The sequence below is a fragment of the Microtus pennsylvanicus genome, chromosome 8, assembly GCF_037038515.1.
Source record: "Microtus pennsylvanicus isolate mMicPen1 chromosome 8, mMicPen1.hap1, whole genome shotgun sequence".
Taxonomy (NCBI): Eukaryota; Metazoa; Chordata; class Mammalia; order Rodentia; family Cricetidae; genus Microtus; species Microtus pennsylvanicus.
Window position 1 is genome coordinate 97014130 of NC_134586.1, and position 22803 is coordinate 97036932.

Here is a 22803-nt window from a genome sequence, read left to right on the forward strand (position 1 = left end):
AACACCTCTGCTTGGGTGGGTCTGACACCAGAACCGCCCTCTGGTGCTACCGGGTAGTCACATGATCGACCAGGATCACACCACCCTGTGAAGGGGATGGTCTCCTACACACTGGCATACTTCAAAGCATCAAAGGCCTCCTTTGGCTCCGAAACTCTGAGACTATGAAACCGCCTCATCCACGATGTATCTGAAGGCGTGTTTTACAGAGGTACACGCCTATCAGGCACATTCGCTATCCACAAAGCCTGCTATTCTCTATGGTCATACGCCAATCCTCAGCTACCCAAAGTCGGGAAGAACTTTTCTCAGAACGAACACCTCTGTATGAAGCAGTGTGCCCAGGCTGAGATTCTAGCAGTGACTCTGAACTGCATGCCATGTGTGACCCCTGGGATCACACCACAGATGCCTCTGTTCCTGGCATCAGAGACATGTGTATACTCAATGCATATGTTTTTATTATTATTATAATCATTTTCTTGGTTTTTTTTTTTAAGACAGGGTTTCTCTGCATAGCTCTGGCTGTCCTGGAACTTATTCTATAGACCAGGCTGGGCTAGACCTCAGAGATCCACCTGCCTCTGCCTCCTCCTCCTGGGATTAAAGGCATGCACCACTATCGCCCAGCTCATGTGTTTTAATAAAAGACAAAGCAGAAGGAGTGTTTCCATAGTCCAACATTTCCATTGTCTACAAAGCCGTCCAACCCAGGCTTGACGACGTTTCACTGAGTTCTAGAGCCACACTGGCTGGCTATACTCGGGGCTGAGGGGGAGCTGAAGAAGATCAACCTCCAGGTTTCTCTGCACTTAGGGAAGTAGTAAGACACCCAAACACATAAAGTAATTTAAAGAGCGATTGATTGATTGATTCCACATCTTGAACGAATAAAAGCAAAGCAAGGCAATCAAGTCTGTATAAGATAAACACTGCTCCATTCTTCCCGGCAGGTGATCAAATCACCTTGATAGCATCACAGGGCAAACTCCAGTTTCTCAGAGAAGTCATAGGAGTAAAAGAGGGAGACAGATGGGTACATACTCAACTTCCCCTCCATGAAACACACGTGAATGCATGAGTGTACAGATATAAGCACGCACACACACATGCACCACTTCCAATTCTATAGCTAACATCTGCAAAAAGGCTGCCCGACACACACATTCCCTTCTTCAGAGAGCTGGGAAGGTCTCTACTGTGGAAGGAGCCTTCAAGGCTGACTTTTGTTTTTACACTTCCTTGTTGTTTATTTTGAGGAAAATGTGATGTTATTCAACCAATCAAAACAGTAATCTCAAAAGATCACAACTAAAGCTCCTACCCAAAATCGTTACAAGGGAAATAAAACCTAAAAAACAAACAAACAAAACCAAACCCCTAATCACAAAATCCAACTACTGAACAGGCCAAAGATGTTCTGCAAGATTCTTTTTAAACGTCCAGCCCATTTTTCTAGGACAGTTCCTCATTCCTGGTTGAGAATTCATACACTCAGAATATTTAAAAAGATTTCCATTGGTTTTGCAAAATGCAGCTTGAAATGAGGGATGTACGTTAGCCGAGGATTGACCTATCAGGAGTTTTGTCCATATGCTCTTCCACACCTCAAACTGCTGTGCAAGGACTCTCCCAGAAGCATCACGGCAGCCCCTCCCATGTCCACCCTCCAAGGAAGAAGAGGGCAGAAGAGACACTAAGAGACATGTGCGCTCAGAAATGACTGCCCAGGAGCCACCTCCCAGCGGGCAAAGCAGAGGAGACTAAAAGTAAAGTCCCTAAGCCTCTGATTCATCCAGTCCGCTAGGGGCTTTTCTTCCTAACTGCGAGCTGAGTGCAATCCCGGCAAAACCCACGGGCTGTGAAGAGACTAGCCTCGCATGTAAGTTAGCAAGTGCATTAATCTGTAGGGAGAAACCTGGGAACTCTGAACCAGATATCAAATTCATGGAAAAGGGCACATCCACAAAACACCTGGAATTCAAGGCTGGCCGCGGCTCACAGGTGTAGCGCTTGCCTGGCACCTGGGCCCCTGGCCTTCGAAAACCAAAACATTTGGACTCCATCAGCCAAACGTTATGAAACTCCCATGGAGTTGAGCCAGATCCTGCATGGCAGTATTGATTAATGTGGGGTTCACTACCCCTTGGTGTTTCCCATGAATAACAAAAAGGCTGGCCTTACTGCACCACGGTGACGGTGGTGATGGCCACTCCATGTTTCTGTACAAGTACAAGGAGTATGACCACTGACTGGCACCGCTTTGACTTTTATCCCACTGAGAGATTCAGGTAGAAGGTTGCATGCTGCGGTACACTCCTGCTGTGGGGGTGAAAACACTCTCTTCTGGCTTTCATGACGCAGTGTGCTCTAACGGTAGTAAGGACATCACAGAGTGGGTGACCCAGTCAACAATAGGAATCACACCTTGACAATTGGACTGACTTTCTTCTTTTTCCTTTTTTCTTTTCTTTTCTTTTTTTTTTGTTTTTTCGAGACAGGGTCTCCCTGTGTAACAGTCCTAGCTGTCCTAGAACTAGCTCTTGTAGACCAGGCTGGCCTCGAACTCACAGAGATCCACTGCCTCCACTTCCTGAGTGCTGGGATTAAAGGTGTGTGCCACCACCCGGCCAGACTAGCTTTCTTAAGGGACGAAGATTTTGTTCCAGGGGCCCAATTCTCAAACAGAGAAATAGTAGAACACACTGCCAGAACTGGCTCTTGGTGAGACCTGAGGGGGACAGAAGGGACCGTGACAGCAAGCGTGCCTACAGACACCAAGCATTCTCTGTGGCAGGCAGGGATGTGGGCCAGAGGCAGGAACATAAAGAGCTGTCTCTTGCCGGGTCTGAGGGCACACACCTTTTACATGGGCTCTGGGGATGGAACACAGGCCTTCACACCTGCATAGCAAACGCGCTACCCACTGTGCTGGTGAGACCAACTTAGACATGCCTGGGAATAATAAGCCTCAATAAGGAGTTGCCTCCACCAGAGAGGCCTGTGAGCATGCCCGGGAGGCCATTTCTTAAGTACTAGTCACTGCAGGAGGGTTGTCTCAGGGTTTCTATTGCTGTGGAGAGACACCATGACCACAGCAACTCCTATAAAGAAAATATTTCTTTGGAGTGGCTCGCTTACAGTTTCAGAACTTGAGTCCATTATCATCATTGTGGACTCAGTGTGCCGGCAGAGGTGGTGCTGGAGCGGAGAGCGTTACATCTTGCAGGCAATAAGAAGTCACTGACTCACGCTGAGTGAAGCTGAGTGAAGTCTGAGGAAAGAGAACTCAGAGTCTGCCCCACAGAGACACACTTCCTCCGACAAGGCCACACCTCCCAACAGTGTCACTCCCTTTGGGGGCCATTTCCTTTCAAAGCACCAGGAGCCCTAGCCCACCATAGGTGGTGCCATCCCTAGGCAGGTGAGCCTAGAAGCCAGGGGAAAAGCCAGGGGCCACTGCTCCTCCAGTCTCTGTGTTAGTTCCCACCCCTAGGTTCCTGTCCTTATTTCTCTCAATGATAGAATGGAACCTACAGGTGAAATAAACCCTTTCCTTCCCACGCTGCACTTGTTCATGGTGCTTCTCGACAGCGCGGACTGGGTCACCCAGTGTATCATCTTTTCAGCCCCAGCTTTCACTTGCTACTGGTGCTGGCTGGTTTTATGTCAACCTGATAAGCGCCGAGAGTCATCCGGAAGGAGGGAACCTCAACTGAGAAAATGCCTCTCCACCATCAGGCTATAGGCGTTTTCTTAATTAGTGATCGGGAAAGGGCCCAGCCCATGGTGGCTGTAAGAAAGCAGACTCAGCAAGCCATGAGGAGTAAACCAGCACCTTCTGTGGCCTCTGCATCAGTTCCTGTCTCCAGGTTCCTGCCTTGCTTGAGTTCCTGTTCTGACTTCCTTCAGTGATGGACTGTGATGTTGAAATAGAAGACTAGTAAACCCTCTCCTCCCCACATTGCTCCTGACCACGGTGTTTCACCATAGTGCAGAAACCATAAGACGGGGATTACGTCACCGACCATCTGGGCTTTACAGCGCAGTTAGACAGGGAGGACTACGGCTAGCTTAGTCTCCAATGTGACTAAGTGTGGGCTCTGGAGCTGCAGAGCCCAAGTCCACCACTGCTTCTCCCGTCCTCACATGGCGGCTCCTCTTCAGATCAGGCTGCCTCAGGTGCTTCTTTCCCACCTACATTCACAGCAGCTGCCCAGAAAGGCAAAGAGAACAGTCCATCTCAAACAGGCTTGGCCAAAATATTCAGCAGCCTATGGCTCCCTGGCTGAAAATGCGCCTTCCCTGAACTCCGGAGAATACGGAGCTTGCCTCACTGATGACAGACCCGAGAGCAGCCCTGGCTATACCAATGATGAGCATCATAGTTCGGAGGATCCTCAGGTCAGGCTGCCTGCTCCAATCATGCCTGGCCCCTCCCAGAGCTGCACAGGTGATTGGCTGCCTGGCTGATCAGGCAGGGACGCCAGCATTTTGCAAAGTGGCCTCTCAAGCCAGTTTTTCTGCCCTAGTGGCAAAGCACTGATTTCTGTGTGTAGAACTCCCAGGAAGGAAGTTAGTAATGAGTCACACTAGTCCAGAGAAGTTCAAGGGTGAACCAGTGACACTGTACTCCTATACAGCGGACTGACTTCCGGGGAAGGACTTGTTACTTGTGCATTAAGACACAGTTAAAAAGTTCTAACTGCCCAATACACATCACAAGAAAAGCTCCGATGGAGGCGAAAGGAAAAAGCAGGTGGGTTCAACTGGGGCAGATGCTTTGGTCAGGTTACCACGGTAACTGAGGACAATTTGACATTCTCCATATGCACTGATCCTCGATGTCCGCGCTTCTCTCTCACGCCACACTTCCCATGGTCTCTGGCTCTCAGAGTCTCTTCACTAGAGACAGACAGGGCCAAGCTGTGAAGTTCAGGGTTAGAGGACACTGATGGAGAAGGATAGAGACATCAGCCCTAGTAGGACCCAGCTCTCAGGACCCCAGAGCCAATCAATGCCTTCCCTGGCCCTTCATGGAGAGGCACCAATGGAACACTGGAGAAGCGGGAAAGCGGGGGAACATGAACACCCAGACAGAAAATGGAGTGGAAGGTCACCTTGATCATGAGGCATGAAGTTAAAGGTCTCTGTGTTTCAAACCAAACTGCTCCTCGCTGCCAAACTTCCTACTTGTTGCAGATAAGTCACAGGACTTAGCTGATGCCCACATGGCTCCAGGAGACACAGAGACAGCCATCTTGGATACAGTCCCAGTGGCCTCTGGGAATCCAACTCCATTTTTTTTTTCAATATCAAAACTCAACTTAGTCAAACACATACAATATCTATAAGGTCCTTTCTAGAATGTAATTTATATTCTAAAAGAAAGTGGAAACTATAGGGTAAGTTCAAACTTAATTATCCAAATCAGTGTAAAGATGCAAGCAGCTCCTCCTGGGGAGAAACTGCCTGACAGTTGAAATGAAAATATTGGTCACATTCCTGCCTCGCTTCCAACAGCACTAGACAGGGAAATCACTCTTTCTTTAGTACAGTTCAGTGAGGCTAAAGACTTGGATCGAAGCTGATAGGGTAGGCAAGATTTTAAACTATACATCACGACCCAGTTCTTGGCCGAGATATAATTAAAAGGGAACATTTATTGGCCTTTACACAGCCCTCCCCTCCCCCACCCTGAGCAGAACAAACAAACAAACCCGCCTCTCTCTCGGTTCTGGGCCGCCTCCACCCCCAGGCTGCGCGGTCCACGTGCAGTTAATGAGTGTGTGGAGCTGAGGTGGTATGGAGACTGAGTCACCCACCGAGCAGCATCCAGTTCCACTACTGATGGGCCAGATAACCCGGTGCGTCACACCTGCTCCCTGCTCTGACGGGAGGTGACTGCGCTGTCCTAACCATGCTACGACGACAAGGACACTGTCACCACCAACTGCTGCCCAGCTCAGAGGGCTTCAAGGGCAGCTGAACACTTGGGTTGCTTCTCAGACTATCAAATGACCATCAAAAGAAAAGAGAAAATGGGCAGGAAGGGGTGGGGCGGGCAGGGACGTGGGAGGGGAAAAAGTACTGACTAGCAGTCTTCCCACGGCCAGGAGGGGCGTTCCCTGAAGGGGAAACAAGCTCCGAGTCAGCAAGGCTGTTGCCTCAGCCCGCTTCCCACAACGCCCACACAGTGTCTCGGTTTCTGTGCCATGCAGAGAGCCAGGGGAAAAGTCACCGAGATAAAAGAGAGGCACGGAGGAGAAAACATTTAGAGGGACCTGCCTGCTCCCCTTTTCTCTGTTATGTTCCTAGGCAAGACCTGCTGAACCTAAGGACACTTGGCAGGTGCAGTGATCTGGCACTTGTTGTCCCAAATAAGCAGAGTGTGTGCTCTGAGACCTGCAGAACTGTATGGGGGCGTGACTCAAGGCAAACACAGGCCGCATTCCATCCCCCCAGCACAGAACAGGACAGGTGAGCGAGCCCATGGGTCACAAAGGGGACCCGGCAGGCAAGCTGACTGCTGACCAAAAGAGTTTGCACTAAAGAAAATGGGCTAAGGGTGGAGAGTCTGTGGATTAAGGCGGAGAGGCCAAGGGGCCTGTGGGAAGGCTGCTACTCATAAGACCCCTCACTCCAAGGCTCCATCAGTACAGAGCCCCAACTGTTTTGCTTTGGGTTAAAAGCAGCAAACCTACAAAAAAAATTAAAACCAAGACAAAACATAGGAGTGGCAGACCTGACTGAAAAGACAGAGAAAGCCACAGATGGGATTTCCAGGAAGAAACACGAGACGGCAGGTTAGGTTGACAAGTTGTCAAATGAGAAGTCTCTACAGAAGAAGCTCATTGTTTCCCAGAGTGGCAGAGTGGAGGAAGGGTAAAAATTCGCTCCACCTCCCCTGAGAAAAAGAAAACACGCAACTCAAGCAACAACACAAACGGTGTCTAAATAGACAGGGGTGCCTGAAACTTGTTCCACAGGATAAAGGTTTCACTACCAAACGGAGGCTTTCTTCAGCTGCCAAGTGTCTCCACGGCAGTCAGAGACACCTTCGGCCAGCCCTCACCCTCAGGCACACGCTGAATAAATGCTCATATTGTTATCCGTGGGTTCTAAAGCCCTGCCATGACTCGGAGTGTTTCAGTTTACAGTTAGACGGAACTTCTCCCTTAGACACCGCAGAGCACACACACTCTGAAATAACGTGGCCGCAAAGCCCCAACCCCAGCTTTTAAAGAAAAACGTCTCAAAGGTAAATTGTTCCTGTGATGGCACCCAGGGCAGCGGCCTCAAGGAAATAAACGATCTTGACATTTTAAATACAGATTGACTCAGACGCCTCACTCTCTGCAGGCATGCGGCTCTCTCTGGCAGATGTTTTTAAATTTTTACTTTAATGAGTGTTTTAGCTTTACTTATTTACTTAGTGTGTGTTCTGTTCTGTTCTGTCAACACTCTCTCTTATTCCCTGGAGACAGGGTCTTTCTCAGAACCCAAACTCTGGCAACTCTCCTGTCTCTGCCGTCCACAACAGTGTTACAGAGGCACAGCCACCCCCTCTAGCAATCCTCCTGTCTCTGCCGTCCATAACAGAGTTAAGATGGGTGCAGCCACACAAGTCTTTTGCCATGGTCTTGAATTCAGGTCCTAGAGCCACCTCCTCAACCCCAACTATGTGTTTTCAACTACATATGAGAAAATCTTCGTCGTCAAATAAATGCCACGCAGGTAGCTGCTACCCTGAGTGTTCCTGGAGGTGGGAGGCGAGGTGTCTGTGTAGAGACAACCATGGTCTGCCTGCCTAGACTCTGAAAGTCACTTCTTTGCTGAAATTTTAAGAATTTATTATTTAGTATTGTTATGTGGGAGACAGGGTGTCCAAGGAGAAGGTGTGTCATCTCCTTCCACCATGTAAATCCAGGTGGTTGAGCTCAGATGGCTAGGCTCTGTAGCAAGTCATCTGCCCGCGAAGCCGCCATGCTGGCCCACGTCCTTCCCGTTAAGAGTAACAGTGCTTCCTGATGGGGCTCCACTTAGGCAGCCCAGCAAGCGGACTCTTTAGCTGTGAGTCCCCGGCCCATCATTTCTCTGCAGTTACAAGGATGACGTGTGACTCATTTCTTTCTCCCCTCCTGCCCTCCCATTCACACTGGAGATTTAAAGTTGTGAAACAAACCAAACCTGTCCCAGCTTAATGCACCCAAACATGGCACCGCCTTATTTTAATATCACCCGATGGATGCTTCACTAGAATGGAATCCCTTTAAATGCAAGCAATGTGTTCAGTCCAAGCACATTAAAAAAAAAACACTCTCACAATGAATTCCAAACATTATGCTTAGACAAAACAACAATCTCAGAAGCCGTGCAATATACACACATGCAAAACATCCCAAGTTCAAGTGACCAGGTGGCCACACCCCTTTTACAGCCTCTGGCCTGGATAGTCCCTCCCCAGGAACTCCACCGGCTCTTGTGGAGACCAGGAGACAAAAGGAAAGATGTCACTCCACCCAACACAAGAACCTTCCCGGTAAAGCTCAAGGTAGGCGTCAAGTCATTGTAATCCTCTCTCTTCTGTAACATGGCCTTTCCATGACAAACACCTGTGCTCCAGAACAACCGTCCAGAGTCCCGGGAGCCCCTTCTCAGAGTAGCCGATTACAGCAAACATTAAGGCCTACAGTTGGACCCTACAGCTTTCCTAGGGACAGGCTGCTGTGCCACTGGAAACCTTAGGCAGCTCGTGCCCCTGCCCTCTCCCTCAGCCTAGGCCCTGCGTGGGAGGAAGCTAACTGGAAAGAGTTGAACCGTGTGTCAACTGAGCTGTCACACCCACAGTTGGGTCAGTCCCATGGGTGATACACTGAGACTAGGCAGCCCCTTCTGGAGGTCTGATGACATGTCACAGAGTACCAGGGGCCTTGCAGGCGCGTGGTGTAGGAAGACCCAGGGCCCAGGCAGCCTCAAGCCGCGGCAGGCACAACACGCAAAGCATACCAGGCTCTGTGCAAGCATTCCCTGCTATCAGCCCACCCCCTACACACAGGGGCCTGGCCCACGACTCACAGGAGCTAGCTCTTTGGTATGGGTAGTTTCTGAGCAGGACACATGAATGCAGCCATGACACATTCTACCGCGTAGACCGGCCATTTAGATTAGCACTAGAGAAATGTACTGGCTAGATTTTGTCCATCACATCCTTAAACCGTTTGTTTAACATTCATAAAGATCGCGTCCCAGCAAACAACAAAGAGATCTGAAGCTACGCTCTGAACCGCTGCCATCTTCCTCTTTGCCATTCTGTCTGGTTGGTTGTGACCACCAGAGCCACTCCCAGGCTGCCGCTAGATGACCTTCCGTGGTGCTGCTGTCCAGGGCCAGTTGCTTTTCGGTTTATAATTTCCATTCCTCTGCAGCTGACTAGCATCCAAAGTAAACTTATTTCTCAGCAGTGAAAGTGTTCTCTAGAGTAATTTCTATTAGTGAGTCTGCAATGCTTGTCCTACCAGAGACAAGAGCTTCAGACAATAATACCCAGCCTGGAGGACTTGCTATCCACTTCGGGATCTAGTATTGCTCCTCAGGTGCCTGGCTTCACCAAGCTGCAGCAAGATCCTGAGAGTGCTAAGCTCTGCTGCATGGCACTGGATAGAGTGTGAGCTGGCAAGGCACCCTGGCACAGCACAGCCCGCGAGTGACGGCACAGCTCCTGAGTGACAGCACAGCCCGAGTGACGACACAGCCTCTGAGTGACGACACAGCCCGCGAGTGACAGCACAGCCCGCGAGTGACAGCACAGCCCGCGAGTGACGACACAGCCTCTGAGTGACGACACAGCCCGCGAGTGACAGCACAGCCCCTGAGTGACGACACAGCCCGCGAGTGACGGCACAGCCCGCGAGTGACAGCACAGCCCCTGAGTGACAGCACAGCCCGCGAGTGACAGCACAGCCCGCGAGTGACGACACAGCCTCTGAGTGACGACACAGCCCGCGAGTGACAGCACAGCCCCTGAGTGACGGCACAGCCCGCGAGTGACAGCACAGCCCCTGAGTGACAGCACAGCCCCTGAGTAACAGCACAGCCCACGAGTGACGGCACAGCCCCTGAGTGACGGCACAGCCCACGAGTGACGCACAGCCGGTGAGAGCACAGCCCCTGAGTGACGGCACAGCCGGTGAGAGCACAGCCCCTGAGTGACAGCACAGCCCATGGGTGTCAGCACAGCCCCTGAGTGACAGTTAAGTACAGGACTTAGTTCTCCCTCTCACTTCTCACTATTTCTTATCTCTTGGCTTCTCCCTCCCTATCACTAACCGAATCTCAGTGCTGCAGTAAACACTCAAGGTTTATGACCCAAGCCAGATAAAAGCAGACTCTAGGAGCTCAGCAGATCCACAGTTCTTCCCTCTTGCTCTAACTAATGCAGAATAGAGACCCCGACTGAAACTTCTGTCTCCAAACTTCATGTGTAAAGTAAATGCACACATTTTCCCTCGACATGGCGATGTTATATTTATACTTCAGGTAGTAAGCTACTTCCCTAAAGTCCATTTAACGCTTGACCTGTGTAAGCTATGGTCATAGGGGTACAGTCTGGGACCCCAGACCTGTTGTTAGGAGTCTGAGGAGAGCCTTGCTAGTAGCGCCAGGCACTAGCTGGATGAAGTCTGGCTCCTGTAGGGCAGAAGGAGCCTGCTGGCCCAGGGGGAATGTTCAAGCAGCTGAGTGTGCCCACTCTGTTGTATGCCTGCTCCTCATCTCCTCTTCTTCTTCTCTGGGTGAGAGAGCCCTCTGCCTTTCCCACAAATCCTACACTTCAGCACCTCGCCAATCTTTGAAGGTCCAAATGCAGATGCTGCCGCTTCCTGCTGAACTATGTTCAGGAGCCCAGCTTGGCTACACGGAGTTAGGGAAGAAATCAGAATGGCTGCCTAGAGAAAGGTCAAGGGCTGAACTGTAACCTGTCTATAGACTTCTAAGTCTTTAAAAACACAAAGGCATCCGGCTGCCAAAGAAGTCTATCACTAAGCGGCACTGACTGGCCTTGGACTTGCTCTGTAAACCCTGGTAGATTTGCCTGTCTCAGCCTCCTGAGTACTGCTATAAAAGGCGTGTGCCACCACACCCAGACATTCCTAGTTTTCAAACTTCACATTCTAAGTCTGCTTTAAAAACAAATGGCTTCTCCCTTAAGGCTTCCGTGGCACCAGCAGGTTCCTGCTTACATCCATGAGCTGCGTGCGCACAGGCGCACTGAGTGGAGCCCAGCCAGACTGGAGCTGTGTCTTCCCCAGCAGTGCGTGAGTCGAGACGTTCAGGATTTACCTGTTTGTTCTCAAAACAGTGACATCAAATGAAGAGGCAGAAGCCCACGAACAGGCAGGACTCAGAGAAAGCTACTGGGTCAGAATTCTGGATTTACTCATGCTGGCATGCCGGAGAGTGTATATTACCATTAGAAGTCAGAGTAAAGCAATGCCATACATCTCCCACCAGCCTGGACGTCTGCGTGGGAGAATCGGGAATTAACATATACTGGGCTGGAGCATAGCTCGCTGGAAGAGCGCTTGCCTAGCAAGCATAAAGCCCTGGGTTTATTCCTCAGCACTACTAAGAAAACAATGATAAAACTGGACTCTCTGAACATAGCGGACAATGAGGACTACTGAGAACTCAAGAACAATGGCAATGGGTTTCTGATCCTACTGCACGCACTGGCTTTGTGGGAGCCTAGGCAGTTTGGATGCTCAACTTACTAGCCTGGATGGAGGTGGGGGTTCCTTGGACTTTCCACAGGACAGGGAACCCTGATTGCTTTTCGGGCTGAGAGGGGGGGACTTAATTGGGGGAGGGGGGAGGAAAATGGGAGGCGGTGGCGGGGAAGAGACAGAAATCTTTAATAAATAAATAAATTAAAAAAGAAAACAATGAGTTAATTAAAAGAGGAACATACCTAAGTGAGAACAAGAAAGGGAGCCATTTAAGAAGGTAGATACTTCCATAAAATAAGTAAGTAAACAAAGCATCCCAGCTCTACAGGATTCTGCACGCACACTACTCACTCTAGCTACCTCAAGGCATTAATTACTTTAAGTATGAAAACAGAAGCACAGACTTGGCTGGGGAGAGCAAAGAATCGACTTGCTGGATTCCAGCATACGCTTGAAACTGATGTCTGGTATCAGCTTCAAAAGGGAGCAGCCTCATTAAGAAATGGCACACCACCATGTCCCGGGAGTAGGAGAGGGCTGTGCGCAGAATCTGAGTGGGTAAGAGGAGGAATCCAGCTCTGACTCCACGTTGTTAGCCGGGCTAAGACTCCCCAGGAGCACTTCTCTCTGGTGCAGGCCCCTGTCAGCCTGCAGCACAAGGCCTGCTGGCCCTGTTTTCTCAGTCTTCCTTGAGTGACACATAAAAAAAAAAAAAAAAACAGAGCTCCCTGCCCACACGCAGGTCCTTCCAGCCCAGATCTCCAAGGCCCTGACAAGTGCTTATTAATGCCAGCCACACCCAACAGACAGAAGAACTGGCCTCAGCAGCCTTTTGCTTTTTCAAAGGTAGTAAAGCTTCGAAAAACAAACAAACAAGCACAAACAAAAAACAAAACCAAACTCCCTTGAGCTAGGGACTGACAGGTCAATGCAGTCAGAAAAGAGAACTCAGTCCAGTATTTCTTTGCTGCTGCTCCACAGGTTCCCAGTGTGAAGCAGGAAGAACTCAGGAGCCTGAGACCAGAAGCACCCAGAGGGCAGGGCCAACTCCTCCTACCGGGCTTCTTAGAAACCACACACTAAGTCCTATTGTAGTTTTAAATTCAAAATAACTGAGATAAACATACAGGAAGTGGTGGGCTTGCTTCCCCCAGCAGCCCCTCTAAAACTGAACCCAGTACCCAGCTCTGGATGAAGCAGCCAGCTGACATTTGGATATTGTGGTGGGGGCCTGCCGGAGAGCAGTCACAGCCCCAAGAGTTTCAATTTTTTTTTGTTTTGTTTTGTTTTTAAGACAGGGTTTCTCTGTAGCTTTGGAGCCAGTCCTGGAACTAGCTCTTGTAGATCAGGCTGACCTCAAACTCACAGAGACCTGCCTGCCTCTGCCTCCCGAGTGCTGGGATGAAAGGCGTGTGCCACCACCACCGCCCAGCACCCCCAGAGTTCCTTGCAGACCATCTCATACAGTGGAAGGATGTCCTTTGCCTTAGATACAACCACCATGGCACAGCAGGACAGTAGAATTAGCTTCATGTGACTCCCAAGAACCTCATTATTTGATTCCTTTTTTCTTTCTTCCTTCTTTTTTTTCTTCGTCTCGAGATAAGGTCTCGTTATGTAGTTCTGGTTCTGGCCTGGAACTCACTATGTAGACCAGGCTGTCTTGGAACTCACAGAAATCCATTTGCCTCTGGCTCCTACGTGCTGGAGTAAAGGCGTGAGCCACTATACCCAGCCACATGATTTGATTTTTAAAAGAAACTTTAAACAACAGAAGCCGAAGCCCTGGTGACTCTAAGCTTCTAATGTCATATCTTGTTGCATGAATTAAAAAAAAATTGTTTTGAGGGGGAGCAGGCATGAGATGCTGGGGATCAAGCCAGAGTCTCAGGCATGCTTTATAAGGGCTACGCTCTCAATAAGGACTAAAATTCTTGCTGAATAAATAGAAGAATAGAAAGGAGAGGGTAAAACATGGAAGAAAGGTGACCAGACTGTGCATGGGAACCCTGGAAGAAAAGCATTACTAATCTTGCAACAAATGCATGTGATGGACCTTGCCCCAACACCTGTCCAAGAGTTTCTGGGGCTCAGTCTGATTTTTAAAGGAACCAGGTACTAGAACTCTATATTTTTTATTTTTGTTTTTCCAAGACAGGGTTTCCCTGTGTAGCCCTGGCTTTCCTGGAACTCACATTGTAGACCAAGTTGACCTCAAATTCAGAGATCAGACTGCCTCTGCCTCCCAAGTACTAAGATTAAAGCTGTGCACCACCACTACCAGGCAAAACTCTAATAATTTAATGAAGCAAATGGAGAGAGTGCCATGGGAAGGGAGACACAGCTTAAGAAAATATGCTTCCTTGTCCCTAAGAATCTCCTGAAAAACCCCAGAAAATCACCCAAGGGACCGTCTGAATCAGAGGCGACTGTGCACTGTAAAAGCATGAGGCAGAAGAATCGTTCGGCTGTGTTTGGTACAAAGGGAAATGGACACTGCTGGTAACTTGGATTTACTCTTTCTGCAGGAACCCCACCTGGCTGACGGGATGCTGTTGTACTGATCCCTATGTCACTGTGGACGGAGGGCAGGGTGTGTGCCACTCTGCAAACGAGGAAGTGGGGCCGAGTGAGGGCCAGACAAGAGGCACCTGCGGAGGACAGCTCCACACACCGGAGCCTGTGCTGAGGGACGGCGAGAGAAATGGCTTTGGAGGAGGGTGGGGACTGGAAGGACAGTTTCATAACCACAGCTACAACACAGAGCAGAGCAGCTGTGAAATCGTGACGCTCCACCCCCTTTTCACACAGCCGGAGGGGACGTGCCCTGGACATTACGAAATACCTTCGCTTCATCGCTTATGTCCCAGGTGAAGGAGATGGCGTTGTAAGCGATCTCTTCGATGTTGCTAATGGTGTTGAAGCTTTCTTTGTAGTCGGCTACATGAAGCAGTGGACGAGAAAAAAGAAAGTCATGGCTGTTAGTGTCAACGTGAGATTAGAGCAGGCCAAGAAATGCTCAGTTTTCGGCATTAGCCTCTGGACAATTTAAATAAGCATTTTGTTGGGTTGAAAGAAATGCCGAAATAAAGGAGGAAAAAATAATTCCAGGACTCTGTTTTTTTTTTTTTAAAAAAAAATAGAGATAAGCTTAGATATAGTTATTTCCATATCATTGGGTCAAAATTAGGAAGTTTAAGTCTAAAAAGCTTAAGCAATGGTCTTAAGGCCCCAAAACTGATCTACAGAACCAAGGTTAGAACTCAGTTCTTCTAAGCTGGGTGTGGAGGCACATGCCTATCATCCTAGAAACTAGGAGGTGAAACAGGAAGATTTTGGTGTGAATTCAAGGGCAGTTTGGGATGTGCAATGAGTTTAAGACCAGCATGAACTAGACTGAAAGACCTTGTCCCAACGAAGAGAGAACTCAGCTCTTCTGATTCTTTCTTTTCTAATTATTTATTTATATTTCATGTCATTCTTTTTTTGTTAGCATGTATATTTGTATGAGGGTGCTGAATACCCTGGAACTGGAGTTACAGGCAGTTGTGAGCTGTCATGTGGGTGCTGGGAATTGAACCCGGGTCTTCTGGAAGAGCAGCAAGTGCTTTTAACCACTGAGCCATGTCCCCAGCCCCAGCTCTTCTGGGCCTTACAGAAAAGAGAGCTCAAGAACTCCAGAAGATAAGGAAACAGGAGCCACAGGTGGATGGTAGCATTGTGTGAGACTGGAAATGGGAAGGGGACAAACGCTTTGTAGGGCCATACCCTGGGTATCTACCACTGGGTTATCACAGACCAACGAGATCAGCAACCAAGCTCAGGGCATAGCTGGAGAAGTGATTTCCTTTTGCACATTTGGAAATCTTATCATTATCTCTATATAAACCCCAGCAACTCCTAAAGAAGGCATCACTGCTCCCCAAATGTGCAGACAGAGTGGGGGGCTATCGCTCGGCAGCTGGGTGCTTGTCTAGCATGTGTACAGTCCCGGGTTTCATGCCCAGCACAGCAGAGAAGGGGACATACAGAAAGAGAGGCTGAAAGCAGACACTGTGTTAGCTGACTAAAGTGCCTGGTTCCAGTCACATGGCAAACCATTGCCTGGGCACAGGCCCCAAGCAGGAAGTAAGGACGGAGTCCTAATTCCAGGAGGCACAGGACACTACCTGGAACACATCTGTGGCTGGCATCAAAATTCAAATGCTTTCGGCAGGAAGTCCATCACTGCCAAAAATAACTGGACTTGGCAGGTGGGGTACTCGAGCCTCGGAGAGCGAAGGTGGGTTTCTGGTCACTCACCAATGTCAATGCACCTCTGCTTGGCCGTGTGCTGCCGGGAATGCCAATACTTCCAGTGTCTTAGCTGGTCTTCCCTGCTTTTGTCTTCAGCAAAAACAACCATGATCACGCTCTGGGAATGAGAATGTAGCACAGCGTAAGGTCAGCAAGGGGTGAGCAGCTTCAGGGAAAGTCACTGTTATGAGAGCTGACAGTTAGGGCTGAACACAACACTGTGGAGAACTAGAGAGGCCCAGTGGTTAAGAGTACTTGCTCTCCCACAGGACCTGAGTTCTGTCCCCAGCACTCACATCGGGCCTCTTACACCAGCCCTGTAACCCCAGTTTCAAGGGAGCTGAGGCCTCTAAGGGCATCTCTAACATACACAAACACTCAGAGAGACAAAGAATTAAAGTAAAAATAATCCTTAAAAAACAAACAAACAAACCAGCCCACAAGCCCTGGCCCCTTCAGGCCTGTATTCAGTTTCAAGGGCCTGGAAGTATTAGGGTTTTCGGGAGAACAGAATCAGGTACAGAACTTACTCGAACTTTGCTGATCGGGTGGTGGATCCCTTCACTGCTGCTCACTTCCTTCAAGGTGACAGGATAGAACTGCCCTTTGTTCAGGTATGTCATAGTGCTGTCCCCTTGCTTCTGCCGAAGTGACTTGGAAGCTTCGAGGGTATACTCAAAGTTGTTCCTACAGGACAAAGAAGCAACAGGTTTCTGGGCCAGTCTCTTGGAAGCTTCTGGTACACCATAATCCTGAAGTATGTGCGTGCGTGCGTGTGTGTGTGTGTGTGTGTGTGTGTGTGCGCGCGTGTGTGTGTGTAGGGGATTACTGAGACGGAAGAGCACCAGCAAACATCCAGCTGACTATGCCATGTTAAAAGCAGCACTTGTCCCCTTTTATTGATAAATAGAATCCTAAACACAAGTGTTCAGTGACCAAAAACCCTCACACAGTGGGCTACGAAACACCGATTAGATGTTCTATGATGTAATGTCAACAACTAGACATCTGGATGCTTGTGCTACAAATGACATCAGGAACTGGACAGGCGGAGGCAGGAACCTCCTGGGGCTTGCTGCCAATCTGGTCTTTATGGAGCAGAGGTTGCAAACGGGCTGGGAGCACAGCACTTGGTCATATGTCTGCCAGCACTCTCTGTAGCTTCCACCTGCACCCAGACAGGTACTCCATGATTGCCTACGTCTCCTGTTACTTTACACAACCGCTCAGAACCTTCCTAGGCTGATGGTCAGTCAATTACACCTATACTTTTAAATAAAGTTTTATTAGAACGTAGCCACGCCACCAGTTTATGCCTTATCTGAAGACCCCCTTTCCATTACACAGCTAAGCTGGCTAGTCACAAAACTAGAGAGGCTGTCTAGCTCACAGCGCCTAAAACTACCTAACTCATCACAGGGAAAGCTTAGAAGTTCTATCCCAAACCATAATGTCTGTGAGCTTATGACCCTTGTACCCTGGGATATACTTATAAAGGAAGTATAAATCCCGCAGATCCAGAAAACCAAGGGCCTTACATTCATTTATGTATTTATTTAGTATGTGTGTGGAGGTTCCCTACTTCCATCTTGTGGCTCCTGGGATTGAACTGGAATCATCAGGCTTGGCAGAAAGCACCTTTACCCACTGAGCCACCTCACTGGCCTTGGTTTTTTTCTTTTTTTTAAACTGCAAAATATGATGCAGTTAGACACATAAAATAAAAAGGAAATTCTAAACTTTAAAAACAATCTTGAGGTGTTTGTATACTTCTCATGAACCTAGAAAATGCTCCTGTTTCCAGAGTAGGGTGTAAGTTTGCTAAGCTAAAAACAAGCTGCCAGGTTGGAAAAGTTACACTTGTTTATTTTATCATTAATAAGAATAATAAGTCCTTTGTCAACTTATTCATCCCTAAACTGTCATCTCTCTGCACACTTTAGGGAACAGACAGCCAGTGATTTACCTTCATCCCTATCTCCTTCAGAGTCTAGCCCACGTCACCACAGAAGGGAGCCAGGGAAGGGAAAGCACCAACACCAGGAATCGAGGAAGCCGAAAAACCAGAGGCCCACAGGGCATCATTGCGGGGAAAAGCTCCCGGCCCAAGGTAAGGCCACAGTTGGCGGAGTCAGAGGAAGGCAAAAGCACGCCAGAGCCACCTCAGATTTGTCAGGATCAACGCACCAAAAAGAGAAGGGATCACATAGACTGAAAGTCCAAAAGTCAGGTAAGAAGGCAACTATTACCCAGAAACATTGTCAAACACATAGTCCTCTGAGTTCATGCCCGGCATCCGGAGACTGAGGTCCGAGGGGAAGAAAACCTGAAATATCAACGCAGTGAGGCACGACCATTTAACTGTTATCACGGTTACTAACGACCAAGGTCTGGTATGGATGAGGTGTGTGTGTGTAAGGTCACCCACAACTCTTTTGAGGCGTGTTTCAAAATAAGAGTTTTGAATCTATAGAAAAATTTAAATTAATAAAAGTTATAAAAAGTATAAAAATATACTAATAAAAAAGTTATAAAAAATATGTCTGGTGGTGGTGGCTTGCACCTTTAATCCCAGCACCGGGGAGGCAGGGGCAAGCAGCTCTCTGAGTTCGAGGCCAGCCTGGTCTACAGAGTGAGTTCCAGAACAGCCAGGGCTACACAGAGAAACCCTGTTTTGAAAAACCAATAAATAAATATTAAAAAGTAACCATATAATTTTTTTTTTGTTTTTGTTTTTCGAGACAGGGTTTCTCTGTGGCTTTGGAGCCTGTCCTGGAACTAGCTCTGTAGACGTAGACCAGGCTGGTCTCGAACTCACAGAGATCCGCCTGCCTCTGCCTCCCAAGTGCTGGGATTAAAGGCGTGCGCCACCACCGCCCGGCTGTAACCATATAATATTATATACCATTCATGAGAATGATCACAGACAGACAGATAGACACACAGTGTCTGCGATCCACTCTGTCCCTTTCCTTATCTCTCCCACACAACACGTGTTCGGAGTCTAGAATCTGCAGCCAAAACACAAGGGCCAAGAGTCAAGTTTGCACCGGGGCTGTGCAAGCCTACTACCCTTTCCTGGAAAGTGTCTGTTTCTACCCCTAGAAGACCCTCCAGGGCAGTAAGACCTGCCTTCAACACCCTGAGTGCCAATGTACCCCCAAGTGATGTCCGCATGCCTTTCAGTCCCCGGAACTCATAGAGCGTCCTAATGACTACCTCAAGCTCTGGATTAGGCGGCGAAATAAGCCGCGCCCGGTGGTGACACGACAGGGCTGCCATGCTAGGCGAGCTTCAGGAGCTCGCCTGGGTCTAGGACGTGAGCTGAAGAAAGCTATGAGAACGCAGTTGTGGTCAGGGGGAGATTGCGCACAGGCTTCCTCTCTCTCTCTCTCTCTCTCTCTCTCTCTCTCTCTCTCTCTCTCTCTCTCTCTCTCTCTCTCTCCAGCAAATCTCTTAGCAGAAACCATAATTGTTAACTCAGCTGTTGGTAAGATTACCCATGTGCCCTTGATAATAATTTTTGGATTTGTAGGTTTAGCTTACAAATTATACCTACGGGCCTTTCTCTTAAAAAAAAATCTTTTTATTCCTGATCCACTCACTCTGGGCTAAGTTTCAAGCTTACATAACCAGGAAAAGGTGGAACCCAATACTTAGACAAACACGCTGCTGTCTTAGGAAGATGTTTTTGTCTTTTGTACCTCCTGAACGCCCTCCTTGAAGGTCTCTGAGAAGGTGGAGTCTGGAGTCCTCCGCTGAGCATTGGGCGGCTGAGCGCCAGAGCTGAATTGGTCAGTGTTGAGGCTCCGGTCAAAAACCACCACACGCTCGGCGGGCTCAGGATGATACACCGTCGGGGGGATTCCCACAGTAAAGCCGTGCGGTTGGATTTCTGTCTTGATGGAGTGGGTAGGCATGGTTGCTATGGAGACAGTGACTGTCGTATCGGGAGCTGTCAGGTGGCCTCTCTTATCAGTGCCCAGCTGGTTGCCATGGGGGAGGACAATGTTGAAGGGCACGTTCTTCAGCACTTGCACCCTGTTTTCTCCAGCAGAAAGGAGGGGCTGCTCCGCCACATTTGGCATGTTGTTTCTTCAAGAAAGGAGAAAGGACATTGTATGTTCAACCTTGGTGCTGATGCGGGGCTTGGAGGATTTGGGAGGAACAGGTGATGGGGCTCCAACCAGGGATTCATGCACGCGGAGCACATGCTACATATATGACTCAGTGCTCTGATGGTCTGGGCTCCTCACAGCAGCCATACCCTAGACAGAAGCCGACTCAGTGGGAAATGGAGGAAGGACCCATTCCTGGTGAAGACCTCACAGCTTCAAGCAAAACCCAAAGCAGCTGCTTGTGGTGGTGCATGCTGGTAGGATTTGCTGAAGGAGGCAGAGGCAGGAGGATCACAAGTTCGAGGCCAGCCTGGGCTACACATAGGGGCTGGAGAGATGCTCAGTGGTTAAGAGATCTGGGTGTCCTTCCAGAGAACCTGGGTTCAACTCCTAGTACCCATGGTGCAGCTCACAACAGTCTGTAACTGCAGTTCTGGGGGATCTGACACCTTAACACTAACTCACATAAAATAAATTTAAATAAATTAAATTTAATTAAATAAATTAAATTTCGCAAAGCGAAAGCACAATTGCTCTGACAGGGCTCGGAGTGCTGCTCCAGTACAAGCTATTCTCGGTAATTCTAATGTGGATCCTCATATTTTATTATAATACCTGACACTGTGAGTTCATAGACTCCAGAGTGAGGCCACCTGGGTTCAAACTGTGTGTCAACTAGAGCAAGCTATTTTGTCTCTCGGGCTCCACTCTTATCTGTGAAAAGAAAAAACAATTTGTCCTAGGCTTGTGTCTCTGTTGCTGTGATAGAACACTATGACCAAAGGCAACTTGGGGAGGAAAGACTTGCAGGTCACAGCTCATCATCAAGGGACCCCATGGCAGAAGCCCAAGGGGACCAGGGAAGAACACTGCTTACTGGCTTGTCCCACTTGTTCATTACCTTTCTATATAGCCCAGGACTACCTGCCTAGGGACGGCCCCGCCCACAGTGGGCTGGGCCCTTCGACATCAGTCAGCAACGGAGAAAATGCCCCTTTGATGTGCCCATGGGCCAATCTGCTGGAAGCAATTCCTCAGCTGAGATTTCCTGTGCCCGGGTAGGTCTGACTGGACAAACAAACCGATACAACAGTGGGCATCCGTCCTCTCACATGGGTGCTGGGGGTTGAATCCAGGGGACCACACCTGCACACAGACACTCCAGACACTCACAAGTAAGTGCTGCTTCACTTTCTAATACTGATGCTAACTGGCTTCCCAGAGGACAACTCATTAGCATACTTAACAATAGATATTTTATATAAAATTAACTGTGATTTACTATATAGGTAATATGAATAGTTTTAAAAATAATGATTTTTGAGTATGTGTGTATACACCTGTATGTGTAAACATGTATATGTGTGTGTGTGTGAGAGAGAGACATATATATATGGCAGCCTGCTGAGATCAGAAGTCAACTCTATGGCGTGTTTCTCCCTCTACCTTTCTCACCTGGTTCCGAGGATGAATGTTACAGTTGTTGAGGCTGGCAATGAATACACACCGACTTCTACCATTTTATTGTGCTCAAAAAGATTCATAATAAATAGTAAAATGAATCTATAAGTATGTTGCTCTCCAAGAAATCGTGAAGTTTTAGATCGCAATATGGAAAACATTTATGAAACAAATCACGTGTCATAAATGTGCACTTCCAAAAATGATCTGCAAGTGGAACCACAATCACGGTAAAGAAACAGTTACCAGGCGTGTGAACTATGAGCTGTTTCTCAGTCCTTAAATCAGGTTCTGTCCCCTTCCCCTGAGGATGGGATCTGGCTACCACAGCCTAGGCTGGCCTTGAACTCCTGCTTCAGGCTCCCGAGGATTACAGGTGTATGCTACCATGCTCGGCTGTTTTATTTTTTATTACTAATAAAACAAGAATCCATTAAAAGCTGGTTTTAGAGCCAACAAAATGGCTTAGTGGGTAACGGTGCTTGCCACCACGTCTGACGACTTGAGTTCGCTACTACAGAGTAGCAAGAGGGGACTTTTCTTAAGCTATCCTGTCAGGCATGCACCGCATTATGCATCAACATGTCCATGCACACAGATAAGATAAATAAATGTAAAATGTGTCTTTTAAAATGTTTCCTGGCCATAAGATTGAGTTGTAATTAATTTACCGAAGTTTTAACCTAAAATGCCTTCAAGAGGAGTATGGACATTAATTCACTAAGTTTTACTGGGGCAACTATTCCAGAGTCATTGCTATGTACCTTTTCTTTCCTTTTTTCTTTTTTTTGCTTTGTTTTTTTCTTTATGCAGATGTGGCAATTGAACCCAGGACCTTGTCCATGCTAGGCAAGTGTTCCATCACTCAGCTGCATCCCAAGGGTTGCTTTGTCTGACACGGGCTTGCACAAGAGTCCAGGCTAGCTGGGGCTCTGGAGCCTCCTGTTTCCGCCTCCCAGATCCTGGGTTACAGGCACGTGCCATCACACCCAGGTGGTTTTTAGACTCTGCTCCCCGTGCCATCCCCTTTAGAGGGTCAAGTACGTCACGCTTTACTAAAAACGTCCCTCTGGTGGAGAAGAGCTTGATGCTGGCTTTCTAGGCATGGAATGCTGCCTGCAACAGGCTCTAACTCTGAGACGGCAGTTACTCTCCACAGTCTCTCCCACCAGGCCCTTCTGGTTTTACTTGGCGGGGCCTGC

General features: G+C 48.5%; 1 protein-coding gene across 2 annotated transcripts in view; it reads right to left on the minus strand.

Annotated features, from left to right (window-relative positions):
* Grhl1 (grainyhead like transcription factor 1) overlaps positions 1 to 22803 on the minus strand; it is a 48080-nt gene that overhangs the window by 19712 nt on the left and 5565 nt on the right. The window contains exons 4-8 of one of the 2 annotated variants that reach the window (XM_075984065.1): positions 19727 to 20117; positions 18272 to 18348; positions 16553 to 16709; positions 16029 to 16140; positions 14572 to 14666 (exon numbers count right to left, since the gene is read on the minus strand). In XM_075984065.1, coding sequence (XP_075840180.1) covers positions 14572 to 14666; positions 16029 to 16140; positions 16553 to 16709; positions 18272 to 18348; positions 19727 to 20117 — 832 coding nt within the window. The remainder of the gene's footprint in view (positions 1 to 14571; positions 14667 to 16028; positions 16141 to 16552; positions 16710 to 18271; positions 18349 to 19726; positions 20118 to 22803) is intronic. The other variant, XM_075984066.1, reaches the window with a different exon arrangement.